The sequence below is a fragment of the Antechinus flavipes genome, chromosome 2, assembly GCF_016432865.1.
Source record: "Antechinus flavipes isolate AdamAnt ecotype Samford, QLD, Australia chromosome 2, AdamAnt_v2, whole genome shotgun sequence".
NCBI classification, from domain to species: Eukaryota; Metazoa; Chordata; class Mammalia; order Dasyuromorphia; family Dasyuridae; genus Antechinus; species Antechinus flavipes.
In genome coordinates this window covers 378,287,979-378,305,359 of record NC_067399.1, presented here as the reverse complement: position 1 = coordinate 378,305,359, position 17,381 = coordinate 378,287,979, and the positions used below count along the sequence as shown (strand labels likewise).

Sequence of the window (17,381 nt, the reverse complement as noted above, 5' to 3'; positions counted from 1 at the left end):
GTAAATTTTAAAAATCACTAAAAGGAACATGAACACTGAATAATTTTTAAAATATTGTTTGTAGAAAAGATTTTTAAAAAGTCTCCCTCCTTTTAGCACAGAAGTAAGAAGAGATAGAATACTGTAAACAAGTGTTTCCTTTATCAAATTTCTCACTTAATTATTTTGTTATTGTTGCTATGTGGAATAGTTCAATTTCCAAGTGCAGTGGGGTGATAGGGTATATTTCACAAAATTTCCAAGATGTAAAAAAGTCATCAATAAAAATTACTTCTTAAAACAAGTTCATGAGGAATGAAAATATCTACATTTTAGAAAAATAAGAAATAAATTATATTGCTACTTATATTTGATGTATTGTGAATTCATTTTGAATTCTGAGGAGGTTTACCACTTCAAGTACTAAAAGGTCATTATTATAAAAGTAATTTGGGTTTTACTTTTAAGGCAGTTTTATGGCACAGAGACCAGGAATTTAGAAAACATGGATTTAAATGAGACCTCAGATTCTTGCTGTATGACCCTGGGCAAGGCACTTAATTTCTATTGGCTTAAGATTTTTATCAGTAAATTGGAGACATAGATAGTACCTACTTCTGTGAGTTTTGTGAGGATAAAATGAGATAGTGCTTTTAAAGAGCTTCGAAAATCCTAGACACCATAATTATTATAATGATACAGACGATGTTTCATTAAAGCAAGGTTTTATATTTATATCTCTAGCATAGGACACAAAGTAGACAATAAATAACTTCTTATTTATATACTGATATTTGTAGGATTTTAAAGAGAAATTTAACTTTAACTTAAAAAGTGATGTAAGAAACAATCTTGCAAATGAAAGTCATATGTCAAAAGTAATGCACTAAGTAGATTTTCAGATTATTTGCTACTGTTTCAGTGTATCTACTTTGAAAATGGATCTGATTTCTCTCAGAGAAAGTTATCAAGTTTCTGGCAATACATTTGTTATAGTTAAATGAAAAGAATTGCTATTCCATTTGTTGTACTAGAGAGTTCAGAATGCCTTACAACTACTAGAAGCAGATACTGCTTAGTTATCAAAATACAATTAAAAACTTAAAAAAACTTTTAAGAGTTTGGGTTGTAATTAACATTAAAACCAAAGTTTTAAATAAGTGATTTTAGAACTATACTTAAGAAATCATTTGTTTTTATTTGATTATTTTGGTGTTTTCAAAAATCTAATTGTAAAGTCTTTTAAAAAAATCTAACAGATTTTCTGAAATTACTTAATTTTCAAGTTTAACAGTTAAATATAATTTCTTTTTATTTGAATGCTCTGTCCTAAGAAAAGCCATCTCAACTTTTTATTAGGGTAAGATACAAACCATATGTATGGAAAAGCTAGGAAAAAAACAGATTTTGATGTATTTGTGGTAAATATGCAGAATGTTTAAATGTTGCTTAGATAAAAATAACACTTAATAGATAATAAGGATGAATCTAAAAATGACAAATAATATCAGGGACAGAAAATATAGGCATTTAAAACAGATTTAGCTGAAATAAAAGACTAACAGATAAGCAAATATAAAGTAATTTGAAAACAAACACGAAACTAGAGAAAACTAACAAGGGAATGGTGATTTCCCAGAAGAAGTGGTATCATTGCAGAGAGATAAAAGAATCTGGGAAATCGATATGAGAATTGAATCCATTCTAGTTACATGAGATAGCTTTTACAAATACAAGGATACAGGAGATGACATGTCAATTTCAAAAAAAAACACTAGTTAGACTGGAGAGTCCAGTAGACTAAGAAATAAATAAAGGTGGGAATATAGGTTGGAAACAAAATAGCATAAAAACCTAGGGGACTGACTTTTGAGAACTTTAAGAAGGGAAGAAAGAAAGTTGAACAGGCTTCTCTTTTTTCTTAATTCATAAAGGAACATAAAAGATCTCGGTTCTTTTTCAATTGCTAGTTTACAATAATAGTGGACCACATGAGTAAAACACAGAGAATACTAAGTTTTGAATAAAATGCCCCTAATCCTTTAATGAATTTTCTTATATTTTTCATAGAGTAAGATTCTATTTAAAATTTAAAAAAATATGCATCTCATTATGTAATTATTTAATTTGGTCATGACAAAAAGTTATGATTTATTAAAAATTAGATGCCAATCATTATCACTGACATGTAACAAGGATTTTCAAATAAACTTCAAAGTCTTTTCACAATCCTGCAAAACAAAGAAATCCTTTCTTTGTGCTTTTAAAAAAAAGTGATGCAGAAGCTACTTATAATCTGTTTTTTAGCCAAAAAAAAAAATTCTATGACATTAAATGATATCTATTTACAGTAATTATTGGTAAGTCATAATATTCCTTTTAAGGAAACATAAAATGAACAAAAGTCTGTCCTTTTTAAGCTTCTTTAAATAAAATATGAAGTTAATTTTTAACTTTCTTAAAAGAGATTCCTCTTTATACCATTAATTTCTTTCATTCACCTATTTGAACAATTTTGAACAACGACTCACCTGAATAACTTTATAGAAATAGGCATATTGTCGAGCTGTATTTTTATATTGACTGAAGACATCATGTATAGCCTGTGTTGATTGTAGATGCTGAACTTCATCTTCTTCAAAATAGAGAGGGGTATCATATTCGCTGGGAAGGGTCTGTATGTATGGCAGCCAGAAAGAGCTAGGATTTGCTCGTTCACACAGAAGATGAAATGCCAGTGTGATGTTTCCCATAGCTTGAAGGATTCGGTCTTGAGAATATAAGGCCCCTGAATTAACCCAGATATTAACAGTAGTAAGTTGAATGTATTTCTAAAAATCTTTTAGAAAAATATATGTGAATTCAACAGGATTGAATGGTTCCAACTAGAACCTTCATTAACTATAAAATGTATTGGAAAACAAACTGCATATTTCTTTCAACACAAGAGTTTTTTTTTTTTTTCCTTTTGTTGTTGCAAACACTGTATTTTAATTTATGTAGGAAACTCTGGGCAAGGAAATTTATTCTACTTATGTGGATCTTCAACTTATCTGCAATTACAAAATACCCTGAAGCAATGAGAGGTTAAGGATTTGCCTGTGGTCACACAGCTGGCATATATCAGAGAGGAACCCAGGCTGCTTTAACTCTTAAGCTCTCCCATACATTGCCTCAAACTGTGCCTAACACTATTGGTAACCTTTACATTTGGTAAATATTATTATGGGTTTAAAGAACATGTTATCCTTCAGTAATAATAAATTAGCATGACCATTAGACATATCCACACAAATTATTTAATATTCCATCATAGGTAGTTTATTATAATACATTCAAACAATCCAAAATGGTTCTCACCCAATACTGAATTTTTAGCAGATTCAACAGTCATTAACAATTTTCGTGGGACCCATAAAAATAATTCTTCTGCCTAGGGAAGAAATAAGAAAATTAAGCAGTAGTATCATAACTAATCCTACAATATACAATTCCATTTTAATTGTAAGTCATTTATATGATCATATTTCATAGTAACAGTGCCCAGAATTACATCTCAACACACACACACACACACACACACTTTTAAATGATCAGCAGTTTATTTTCCTATCCAACACTGATTTACAAATCATGTATCTAGGGGAAGCAAAAGGTTTACTCACATGCATGTGCACACACCCAGATGTTTATATATTGATACGTGCATGTATATGTATGTTAAAGGCACACATATATTACATACATGTGTATACACACACACACATGTAAACATATAAGCACTCTCAAAACGCCAAGTAACAGTAAAACAAAATCATCTCCAATTCAGCTAAAATATTAAGCACTTTCTCCGTGCAAAGCATTATGCTAGGTACTGAAGACATGAAGGTAGGATCTAATTCCCCTTTCAATGAAATTACAATCTAGTGTGGAGGTGGAGAATTTGGTGAAAGTCAATAAATTTTTGTGTGTGCCTATTTCCTCACCTATAAAATGGGAACAATGTCTACTATTTATTTTACAGTAATTGTGAGATGCAAATGAATTAATGAATATATTTTAAAACTAGAAACTATTAATAAGTAGAGATCTCTACAATAAATAAAAGCTACTATTACTCCTCTTTATCTAACTTTGTGCTTTTGCCTTAAGACACTCAGATACTGGTCCTCATAACACATATCTACATGATTTAAAACATAAATTCAGTGAAGGAAAAGACCATCTTTAGTGAGTAGGGATTAGCCTAAGACACAACACTTAAACACTAATGATTGTATACTATTCATATGATACTTAGGCACGTACTATCTTACATCTTTTAAGTTTTCTTGTACTATTTAACTTTTATTTATGTCTTTTTTCCCTAGCTAATTCATAATTTTGAGGACAGGAACTATTGTGTTATCTAACACCTACCTTCCATTTACTCTTCACAGGGCATAATGTGGTTTACTTAAGTTGCTGCTCAGTTTCTATGAAGTAGATGTATAACTATATCTGCAACTAGATCCCAAGCAAGATACATCACGTACCTAACAAGTTCAATATGGCTCACCTGAGACTTTTAACAAAAACAATTCTTTAATTAGCTAAGATATATAATTTGACAAGTTTGTAAGACCTAATCATTTGCCCATTACTACTATAACTGTACTACTGACTGAAATCATGTTATAAGATGAAATCAATAAATAATTGTAATTGGAGATGAACACACAGTCATCCCATCAATAATTTCAACTGGTTAACTGAATAAAGTTAACTATTCTTCATGTTACCCACTACTGAAAAATATGTGAACATCTCTGAACTAGTCCAATGGCTCATTTCACATTCTTTTTTCTTAAAAATCCCCAAAATCTTATCTTGTATTGATTCATTAATTAAAACATAATTTGAGTATTTACTATGTGTAAAATACTATATTATATTGTTTATGCAGGCTCTGTTAATATATATTTGTTAAGAGTAATGAGATTAGTTGCACACACTGTAAGGCTAGGACTGTTAAAATAGAAAAAAAAATCAAAGAACCTGATGAGATTAATATTTTGAACAAAATCCTAACATCTGCAATCCTTTAATAAAAATTTTTTTTTCATTAAAAAGTTTCAAAACCATCTAATTTCTAATATTATCACAATTGGAGTTTTCATCAGAATTTTACAAGAAACTCTGCAAAAGAGGAAATTCTAAACTTTTTCCTATTTCTGGTATGATCATAACAGATATTATTACAACTGATGTTTTCTCCATCATTTTGCAAATTTTTGAAAAAGAATTTTATACTAATTTTCATATTTCTGACATATTCATACCATCAATTCCTAAACTCACCTTGATTTCTCTTGTTGCTCTCAAACCAAAGCCCTCTTCTTTGAAGTTAACCAGTTCAAAACCATCAGTAGAAGCTCCATTTTCAGCAGCCCATTTTATTAGATCAGGGAAATAATCTTCTCTTTTTCCATCAAAGGTAACTGATAAACCTAAATTCAAAAGGGAAATTTTTAGACCTGTATGTATGGCTTTCTTCAGCTAACAAAATTAATCTGTGATCAAAACTAGTCTGGCTTAGAAACAAATTCATTACAACTTTAAGAAACATTTATTAAATAATTACTATGTAAAAAGCATTGAGCTGGATACTGGGAGAAATATGATTATTAAATATGGCATAGTCTCTGAGTTCATGGAGCTTACAAGCTAAGAGATGGAAATTATTACTATGGCATAAAATTAAAATTTATGAAATTGTGAAATAACGAGCTTGAAGAGAAAAAAAATATTAAAAATCTGAATTCTCTACCACTTTTCTGATGGAAGGGAAGTGGGAAGACAAGGAAAGAAAAATTCTCTTAAAAAGAATGTTCTGTACCAAAAAACCCTCAAAATCTAAATTTATGCTGTTACAGTAAAGGGTTCTCTGTAATCTCCGTTGTCCAACTCTTTTACAGCCTGTGGCTGAGAGCTCTGGAAGCTGTTGCTGCTGATTCAGTCACCCTCCAAAGGCTGTCTTGCTGGGCAAGGCCTGTGCTGCTCTTCTTTTACTCAATGAGACAGACCTTGTCTCATGTTAGAAAGTTGTTCCACCCATTCTTTTTGTTGGTTCTGTTTTTCCAGAATTTGTTTTGAGGTGTTATTTTAAAGTTGTTTGGATGGAAATTTGGGAGAGCTAAGGCAAATATCTACCTTTACTCTGACATTTTGGCTTTGTTGTCCCTCCAATATTTTAGTACAATATAGTCTAACAATCTTAAATAGTATGCTATTATGTTATTTCTAGGAAACTACTGTAACATTCTCAACTTTACCTTTTTGCTTTTTTCGGATTTTCTCAACCAGAGCTCGAATCTGTACATATTCTTCCCACTCCTTTCCAGGGCCAGGTGTTGGGCTGCTGCATTCTGAAAATTAAAAAAAGGGGGGGGGGCAATAAAAAGTTTCCCACTTTTTTTTTTTTTCAAAAAAATGAATTTCATCAAGACTTTTAAGATACTATGTTCATAGGGAATTTCAGGATACAGAAAGATGCCAGATGTAGCAATTCAACCTAGGTATTTCTGATACTGAGGATGGATTTCTTTTAAATCTGGATATTCATCTCAAAATCACAAATATTTGCTTCTTCCTGTTTTTTTTTTTTTTACAAAGCATTAATTATCCAGTTCACATATAGTTGACTCTCAATTATTAATTGCTACTGTTTTTCAAAAATTACTTTTATTAAACTTTAGAATGCACCAAATTTTTTGAGCAACAAATTTACCTTCCTTATTATATTTTGCTTAGAACAATATTAAATTGAATTTACTCAAACTATGGAATATGCCAAGTGAGAGAACAGAGGATATGGGATATGGGGATGAAAGGAATAGGGAATTTGCATATATACTAGAAATAAAATGGATGGGAAACAAAGTTGAGAAGAAGAATTTATCATGAGAAAGTTTATAAAATGGATAACTGACATGAATATAGCTGATCACAGCTATATTTTTAAATTATAATTACTTAAAAAAAACCTCACCAACAATCCTTTGCAAGTCAGGATGAAAGCAGTAAAAAATCAAATATCCTACAAAAAGAAAAAGATTTACTAACATTTGAAAAATAAACTTACTCTGCAAGAGTTCACTAATTAGGTTCAGCATTTCCTTTGGTGACACTGTTGCTGTAGCGCCAGTGCCTGATTTCTGAGTTTTCACTCGGCTCTTCTTACCCATCTTCTGACTAGTAGGATAAGAGGGAAATACATATGAAAAGTAATAAATAATTATTAGTTACCATGAAACAAAATCAAATAATATAAATATGAGGTGGCAATGTCTTACTCTTAGACTTTAAGAGGACATTAATAGCTATTTCTTACCAAGAAGTTGCCATATCCTGAAGTTTCCTTCCAGAAAAAAGTGTGCAGCAAATGTTAGTATTTTGGATCTCAATGAAAGAAAGACTGCTTTGCACTCTCTGGAAGAAAAGCTCATTACTTTTTCACTTATAAAAACTACAATTGAAGTAAATTTTACTCTAAAATTTAAAAAAAATAACAAATAAAATTCATATTTATTATTAAATTCATATTTAATTTAAAGTAGGTAGCTAGAGAGAGAAAGTTTACACAAAAGAATATTGAAACTGGTAACCTAAGCAAGCAGAAAATATTATTTTTTCTGATCAAGTTTTATGATAAATTCAGTTACAGATAAAAGTCACACCTGAGGTCATATATAAGGAAGAAGGGGACTGACACAGAGAGGAAAGACAGAGAGGTTGGGACTCACATTAAGGTTGCTCGACCAGAGTTGGTACTAGAATTAAGAGAAGAAGAAGCCAGGGACATAAGCCATCTGCTAGCTTCCTGTATAATTATCAATGTAAGTTAAGTGTTAAGCACAGTCTCTATATTGCTGCACTAGTTATATGTGCTCCAACTCCTACAAAATATCAGTGGCCTGGGACAATGTCCTCATCATCCTACTGTAATTAAAGCTCTAGTTTATTTATATTCAAACTGCCTACTTAAGCACAGAAATGCTTTCCTCCCTACTTTGCTTTAAAAAAGTAATCCTATAGGGTCACACGATTTATATATAGAAGGGATATTAGATATCTAGTATAAAAAATAAATATGAAGTCAGATTAAAAAAACTAGTCAGCAAAGACTGACTAGGGCTGAAGATTTCACAAAGTGGAAACGGAAATATCAAAGACAAGAGAAATGAGATCTAGAATAGATTAGAAGATAGGCCTAAACTATAATTGGTTTGAGGAATTGGGAGAATAAAAAAGACTGTGAATTTGAATGTTATGAGAAGGACCAACAGAAGAAACAGTAGATTTGAGAAAAAGAGCAAAAACTGAAAAGTAAAGTGGGAATAATTCAGAGCAGTGTGGGAAGACCACTTTGATATTGGAATACCTAAAACCAACGCTGGCTTTGCTCCTTAACACCTTTGTGTCTTTGGAACAAGTCCTTCTAATGTGGATGGGCTCTATATCCTCATCAGTAAAATAAAGGTTTGAAACTAAATCAAAGCTTCTTAAAGCTCTGACCCCCCACATAAAGTCACATAAATGAATGTGGTAGGCTGCAAAATGATGTTTGTTATCAGTAAATATTTGATCTATATAACTATTTAATATATCAATATAACCAGGGTTGTATAAAAATGTCTAGAGCAAAAAGGGGTCACAAGTGGAAAAAGTTTAATAAATCCTGAACTAGATAATCTCTCAAAGGTCTTTTCTATCTCAAAAATTATTTACAGATGGGGAACAAAGTTCAACAAGAAACCAGCTGTAGGGATACAGATACCAAAAAAAATGAACAATCCCTACTTTCAAGAAGGTTACATTTTATCAGAGGAAAAACACAGCACCATGATATCACGTAAATATAATAGAACAAAATAATTGTGGAATTTTTTAACTAAAAAGGACCTGAAGCATCAATTAATAAAAACGCCTAATCTGACAGATGAGAAAATGAAGACAAAGTAGAAGAGATTTGTTAAAAGGCACACAGAAAGACTAAGAGACAGACAGACAGAAAAAAAAAAAAAACTTTAGGGAGAGTAAAGAGGGAAGAAAAAAGAAGAGGGAGGAATATATAAGGACAACAGTTTTCTTGATTCCCAATAGTTCAATAGCTTTCCTGTTTTCATCTAAAGCAAACAAAATACAAATGTGTGCAAAATAAATGCTAAAACAATATGAGGCATATAAAAAAAGACTATACTGATGTCCTGCTAGCTTGAGAACTTCATGTAGGAAGTGACCTTGAAGAAATTAAAAGAATTTAGATTGGTGACTGATGTAAGCAAAAGAAGGAACAAATTTTGATAGTACAAAGGAGGTATAGAAAGGAAATTGGAATAGTTGAAACCAAGACATAATATCAGGAAATAGGTTAGGAAACAAGGCGAGATAAGATAGGTAGTACTAACAAGAGACTAGCAGTGCAAACTCCATTAAAAGAGAGACCTTAGCTAAAATTATGTAAAGTGGAAGATGTTAAGAAAATGAAAGCAGGTGGACCAATGAGAGATATTCTAGAAATTAGTATGTTCTCCACACACATGAAGCACTTAATAAATATATGTTGGTCCGAAGAAACCTTATAAATTCAAAACTAGAGAATGTGATTTGATCTGAATTACTGAAAGTTCTTAAGAGAACTAAAAGAAAACAATGCTTTATAAAGGGCAACTAACCTGAACTCAGGGCAGTTGAATGGAGTGTCAGGTCTGGGATCAAGATGCCTCCTCTTCCAGAAATCAAATCTGGTCTCACACTTAACAGCTGTGTAACCCTGGGCAAGTCATTTAATCCTGTTTGCCTGAGTCTCCTCATCTGTAGAATGACCAGGACAAAGAAATGGCAAACTACTACAGTATCTTTGCCAAAAAAAACCCCAAATGAGGTCACGAAATTACTGAAGAACAGCAAGAAATCTGAGCCCAGGAAACATTTGTGGCACAATGCATGAATGGGAGGCAGCCCTCAGCTAAAGTCAGAAGGATATAGATTCAAGTTAAGCCTCAAGACTTACTATGACATTGGGCAAATGGTTGAACCTTTCACAGTTTCCCATCTTTCTATTATAAATAGCAGAACAGTTGCCCAACTATATTCAATATCAGGAGATTCCTCAATAGGAACTCCCTACATAGATGAAATCAGATTAAAAGCAAAATAACAGTTAAAAAAAAAAATCTGAGTGCAATATAAGGAAGAAATATGAATGAGAGAAACTACCAGTTAGGAGATCACTGCAGAAATCTAGGTATAAAGTAATTACAAAATCCTCTAACAAGTAAGCTTTGAGATTGTAGGAAGTCATCCTAATAGAATAGGTAATGAAGTAACTTCACCAGATTGGACACAGAGAAATAATTAAGTTGGTCACAAGGAGAAAAGAAACAGAAGGTCAGTGAGGATATGATAAGCCCAAATGGGCCAGCCATTAAAGGAAAGCCTGAAGAAATGCTCTTGAAGACATACTAAAGTAACCATACCAAATGATTTAGTTTCATAATGTTATGCAACAATAAATATAAAAGAGCTGCCTAATACTTTGGATTGACTATAAGAGAAAAAACAAAGGTGAAACCAGAACATAAAATGAGAAAAGCACCAAGCACACCACTTGACTTCTACAAATTCAATCATATACAAAGAATCACAAAAACATAGACTTAGGGCTGGAAGAGACCTTCAATACCAACCCTATAATCAAGTCCTCTCCAAAAGGAAAAACTGAGAATATAACAGAATAAGTAACTTGACAAAGATCACATAGAGGCCATATTTGAATTCATATTGCTTGCTTCTAAATCTAGGGTTCTTTCCACTACACATATCTCAGTGTGAGAAGCTCAGGAAACTGTTACAAAGGAGGTGGCACCTTTGCATTGAACCAAGATGAATATTCTAAGAAGTGACATTGAGGAAAAGGTATATTCCAAGCAAAAAGGACAACCAAATGTGTAAGATCATAAGTGATTATGTTACCAGAGAGCTGCACCTCCACTATAGATCTAAATAACTTGAAGACCATCTAGAGTCCAATACTTCCTCATTTTACATCAAGCAGCCCAGATTAGCTAGAATTTAGGGTATGTGGGGGAGAGAAATACTGAAAAAAGAATAGAAGGATGATTTGAAGCCCACAACTGTGGAACTCTATTAAAAACTAGGCTGAGAAGTTTGACTCAGAGAAGCAAAGAGGAGCTATCAGGCCACTAGACCTTTGGAAGGTAGCTTTTGTACAGAAGATGACTTGAAGAAGGAAGAAAATGAAATCACAAAGACCAATTAGAAGTTCCTTAAATCTTAGAAAAGATAAGGATTAGTAGATAGAAGATCCCAGAAGGATTAAAACTGAGAAAATAAACATTTCTTTGAAATCAAAATGAGGAAATATAACACATTTGGACAATTTGAAAACAATTATCAAGATCACACAAACTACTTTCCTAAAGTTTCACACAGCCACCCCAGTAACTGTAGTACCTTTCAAGCAAGCTCCTCCAGAATAGGAACTGTTGTTTCACTTTTGCATTGTTATCCCAGTTATTTAGAACTGTTTGGAACATACTAAATACTTAATAAATGCTTTTTCATTCATTATTCATTCATTAAAAACACTCACAAATAAAACACCCCCAAATCCCAACATTTATTCTTTCATTGACAAAAAATAAAAAATCTAGAGTGAATAGTTATGTTAACAAATGAAATCATCTAAGATTTTCCTCCATTTGTATTTAAATATACTTTATATCTACCACTGACATTTCTGTAGAACTACTGTATTTAACATTAAAAAAATATATACTTTCAAACTATAGGAAACTATAGGAAAGTACAGTCACATTCCCAAATCAAGTAACTTGGCTATAAGCCCTATACCAAAAACATTTTCAATGACAGATTTAACAGATATACTTTTTTAGTACTGTTGGAAAGATGTTCTGCTGTTCCAAACAAATAAAGAACATAACTTTAATGGTAAGCTATAAAAATAAATCCCTTTCACTTAATAGTTCTAAAGGGAAAAAAAATTAAGTCACATAGGCTCTACCTATTTTTGTACATTGTTGCCTATGACTTAGTATGAGCTGTCTTTAATCAGAAAACCTTGATTCTATCTAATCCAAAATATAGACCTTTAATGTGCGAAGAGAGACTGGGAGGAACCATTAAATGTAATAGGAAGCAAACTTTATCTGCTAAAGATTCCTCTAAATTTGAGTATTAAATTCACTATATGTTTTTAGCTTTAGCTTTTATAATTCTTTTATGATCCAGCTTATATCATCTCTCACATGAGGCATTCCAGGTCACTCTATCTGACTTTCTACCCACCAAAATTACTTTTTGCTTATTTACATATTTGCATAGGTCAGTTGGGAGATATTTTGGAGATAGAAATAGATATACTGGGTGAAAAACATGGAATTGAGAAGTAACAATGAGATTACAAAACTAGATGACTAGAAAGAAAATGAACCTTTAATATAAATAGGACATTTTGGAAAAGGGGTTGTTTTTAGAAAAATGAGTTGTGGTTTGAATGTGTTAAGTTTGATGTTAAAAGCAATTCAGTTTGAAATGTCTCATAAGAAGACACAGAATTGAAGCTTAGAAGAGAGAATATAATTAGATACAGAGATCACTGAATGATTCAAGAAAAGAAAATTAAAGGACTGATGAAATAAATAAGAGCATCAAGAAAGGCTTTTCAGAGAAATTAACTCTTGGTAATACAATTAAAGATTTAGAGCTGTAAGGATTCTTGTAGTTCTAAGTTTGGTCTTAAAGAAACATAATAAGCATTTTGAATATCAAAAATGTTTCTGTGAAATGACAGAATAAGATAGAATAGTGAGTTCAGAAAATAGCTAGTAGTACAAATTGGCCTGGAACATAGAATGGGAAGGACAATACCATGGCCAAAGGTAGAAAGGATAGAGAAGCCATACAATGCAGGAACTTAACATCAGACTAAGGAATCTGTACATTCTTCGAGAGGCAACAGGAAACCAGTGAAGGTTTTTAAGTAGAGGAATGGCATGGTAAAGCATACATTAAGAAGATTACTTTAACAGTTATATGGAAGATGAGACAAGAAAATGGGAGAAACTAATTAGGAGGCTACTACAATATCTAGATGAGATAATGGGAGCCCAAAGAAGTGTGGTGACAAAGTAGAAAGAAAGGATATGAAATCTAAAAGCAGCATCAACAAGATTTGTCAATTCTATAATATCACTCCCACTGATTATTACCTTTTTTTAACTTTTTTTTTTTTATTTCAGCAATCCTATTTCAGGTTCTAACCTATTCTCACTAGACTATTTTTAACACCTTTCTTGTTGGTATTTTTGCTTCCAGTCTATTGTTTCAATCCTAGTCTTCCTGCCACAAGTCTTTCCACTATTTCAGTCTATCTTTTACTCAGACATCAGTGCAGGCACAACCATATCAGCCCCATATTCAGTAAACTCTAGTGGTTCTCTATCATATATAGGAAAAATATTAAATCCTCTCTTTGGTGTTCAAAGACCTTTATAATCCACTTGCCTTTTCAATTTTCTGAAACTTGACCATATATTCTTCAATTCAATAACCTGGCTTCTTGGCCGTTCCACAAACAAGACGCTCTTTTCTCTCTCCAATTTGGGCATTGTGTCTAATTGTCCCCAACCTGGAATATTCTCTTCCTCAATTTTGTCTACTGTGTTCTGTGGCTTCCTTTAAACTTCAACTAAATTTCATCTGTTACAGAAAGCCTTTCCCAAACCTTTTTATTATTATTTTCTATTTATCCTGTTTATAACATGTTTGTAAATTATTTGTTTGCATGTTGTTTTTCCCATTTGACTGGGGCTCATGGAGGTGAGGTATCCCCAGGTACTTAAGCACAGTAATAGGTACCAAGTAGGTGCTTTGCTGTTATTGTTCACTTGTTTTCAACCATGAAAATTCCTTTTGTGACCTATTTTATTTAGGTTTTGCTTGGCAAAGATACTGGAGTGATATGACATTTTCTTCTCCAGCTAATTTTATAGATGAGGAAACTGAGGCAAATAGAATTAAGTGACTTGCCCTGGGTCATAAAGTTAGTAAGTATCTGAGGCTAGATTTGATCTCAAGAAAATTATTTCCCTGAATCCAACCTTGGCACTCATCTATTGACCCACCTAAATGTTTAGAGACTATCTTGCTCCAGATTCACATAAACAAGTCTAATTGGACTTTCCTTATCTGTTTTTCTCTTCAATCAAGCATACATAGCTGTAACCAGATTATTCTTTCTAGCACAATAGGAAAAGTTCTAGATTTAAAGTCAGAAAATCAGTTAAAATGCTAAATTCTAAATTTTATTATGTATATGTCTCTTGCCTAATTCTTTTACCTCTCTGGGATTCAGTTTCCCTATTTATAAAATGGAGATGATAAATATCTTGCATTCACTATATGCCAAAAACTGCTAGGAAAATTAGAAAATATACTATAACAAGTTTCAAATGGATATAGCCCTAGATATACAGAGGAATAAGGAAGAAAACATCTTTTATAATTATGGACAGGGGAAGAATTCATGACCAATGACAGAAAAAAAAAAATCAGAGAAGGCAAAATATACAATTTTGATTAAATAAAATTAAAAAGCTCTTGCCAAACAAAATCAAGGCAGTTAAAATTAGATGAGAAAGTTATCTGGGGAAAAAAATCTTTGCACCAAATATATCTGGTAAGGATCTCATATCCAAACTACAAATGCAATTGATTTAAATATATATCATACATATATTATATGATACTTATTTTTTAAATATGTATATGATAGCTATTCCCTATTAAATAGTGAAACTATAAATATATATGTAGATAAATATGATAGATAGATAGATGTAATTCCCAAAGAAAAAAAGAATTAAGGAAAGAGGGAAAGAAAGAAGGAAGAAGGGAAAAGGAAGGAGGAAGGGAGGGAGGGAAGAAAGGAAGGAAAGAAGGAAGTAAGGAAGAAGAGAAGAAAAGGATCATTGAAACAGTTTTTAAATGTGCAAAAAAAAAAAGTATTGAAGGAAACAGACAAGATAACTTTTAAAATAACATGATGAACTTAAATTTTATTTAACAACATAAAATTTATGTAATACAAATCCATAGTTTTGCCTATCATATTCATTTTGTGTTGTTTTACATATTGAAAACATTTATTTTGGTGTTTGGGAAGTTTAGAATAAAAAGAAAAAACATATTTTAAAATAACACTTACATAACCTACCTTATGTAGCATTGTGGGAAAAGCACTTTGTAAACCTTACAATGCTATAAAAATGTAAGTTATCTATAAAATAGTAAGGATAATGCCTATAATACCTATCTCTCAAGTTTTGTTAAGGAAATTGACAGGTGTTATAGTACATGTATTATCATTATTACTATTACCGCTATGTTTATCTTAATTTACTCAGATTTTGTTGAGGTAGAAGCTGTATCTAAAACTGCAACTGGTAATGGCTGGCTAATGTTCTTATTAATACTACTGGACTTTGCACTGACTCAGTTACCCTGGTCAGTGTGTTGTTCTTGAGTATAAAGTGTTTTTCCTTGGATGGAACTACATTCAGAGTTTTAGAAAAACTGGTCCTAATACTCCTTGGATTCCACTGAGGCTATTTTAAAAGTTTCTGGTTCCACTGCCAAGTATAATATTAGGAGTTAGGGGAACAGTGCCAAAATAGCCATTGAGAATTCAGTCCTGAGCCATTTCAGCGTCTGAGATCTGGGATAGATAGATGCATGACCACTTTTAAAACAATCTCTTCCCTTTTCTCATTTTAAAAAATCATTTTTGAGGAATAAACGATAAGAGTATTAGAATTGGGAGTCAGAAGAGAGGTTCAAATCATAGCTTCCCAGGGGCTATTTCCAATTAAAATGGAAGTGATAATAATTTCAATACCTGGATTCTGAGTTGTAAGGATTTTATTATGATATAGAAAGGATTTTAAAATCAGATTTGCTGGGGGAGAATGGGAGAAGTTGACTAATTCTTTAATGTCTCTTTCAACTTTGAAGTTTCATGTCTAAGGTAAATGAATATAAAATACTTTTGTGACTATTACAGAAATATAAGTTGCTATATTTATTATAAAATGACAACAGACCTCAAAGTTTGGGGAGGCAACAAAATATAGTGGGAAAAACAGTCATAGAGTTAAAATATTGGCTACATGATCTTGGGAAATTCATGATTTCTTGGAGCCTCAGTTTTTTCATCTGTAAAATGTTGATAATACTTGTGTAATTACTGTTTATGTTTATCACAGGAAAAAAATAAAAATCCCAAAGGATAGGAGCAACATAATGTAAAGCATGTGAAGAGCGCTGAAAAATTTCAAATATCTTTAATGATTCACTAATGTTGGATAAAAAATTCACTTTCCCTTGCCTAACATTTGAGGCCCTCCACAGTCTGGTTTCATTCTACCTTTACAAGTCTTGGTTCATGTTACATCTTTTCATACATTCTAAGTGACAAACTAAACCACTATGCTCATGGCCTTCAACACAGTTGGATCTTAAATACGTTAAACTATTATTAGTAATAATTATAATGGTTGTGCAAAAATGTTTGTAGCAACCCTTGTTGTAGTGGCAAGGAATTGGAAACTGAGGGGCTGACCATCAGTTGGAGAATGGCTGAATAAGTCATGGTATATGAATGTTATGGAACATAATTGTTCTATAAGAAACGATCAGCAGAATGATTTCAGAAAGACCTTTAGAAACTTGTATGAAGAGATGCTAAGTGTAGTGAGTAGAATAAAGAGAACGCTATATGGTGTACACACAGGAACTGATTTACAAGTTTTGGCATTTTTGGTGGGGAAGAGCTTTTTGAAAATTCTGTATATAGGGATACAGAACCAGAGACAGATAAAGAAAAAGGTGGAGAGAGAAAAAGTGAGATGGAGACAGACAGGAAGAGAGCAAGAAGCAGAGAAAATATAAAAGAGGAAGAAAAGGAAGGTGAGGAGGAACTGGAGAGGGAGAAAAAAATACAGAGATAAAGAGACAAAATTTCCAGACAGAAGGCAGGCAACAAGAGTCTAGATGAAACAATGTATCTCTATTTCATACTATCTTTTAAAAAAATATATATAAAAATTTTATATATTACTTTCAAAAACTGTCCTGCTTGTTTATGCTTCCTTATGAACTTCCTTCTATCCCCTTCTGTTCATTTAAAAAAATATTTTACAATGGCCTCTTTATTTTTTTAATCTCTATTGTTCTTTTCCTCCCCACAACTGGTACTCCCAATTAAAAACAGAAAAAGGCAAAATGAATTCAAATAGTGACTATGTATAAAAATATAT

At 31.9% G+C, this 17,381-nt stretch overlaps 1 protein-coding gene across 2 annotated transcripts in view; it reads right to left on the bottom strand.

Moving 5' to 3' along the window:
* Positions 1-17,381, bottom strand: part of SETD3 (SET domain containing 3, actin histidine methyltransferase) — a 111,393-nt gene that overhangs the window by 71,549 nt on the left and 22,463 nt on the right. The window contains exons 1-6 of one of the 2 annotated variants that reach the window (XM_051978403.1): positions 7,352-7,461; positions 7,103-7,212; positions 6,294-6,386; positions 5,320-5,468; positions 3,340-3,412; positions 2,511-2,767 (exon numbers count right to left, since the gene is read on the bottom strand). In XM_051978403.1, the coding sequence (XP_051834363.1) occupies positions 2,511-2,767; positions 3,340-3,412; positions 5,320-5,468; positions 6,294-6,386; positions 7,103-7,212; positions 7,352-7,365 (696 nt within the window). In that variant the 5' untranslated portion in view covers positions 7,366-7,461. Of the gene's footprint in view, positions 1-2,510; positions 2,768-3,339; positions 3,413-5,319; positions 5,469-6,293; positions 6,387-7,102; positions 7,213-7,351; positions 7,462-17,381 lie in introns of those variants that run through there. The other variant, XM_051978404.1, reaches the window with a different exon arrangement.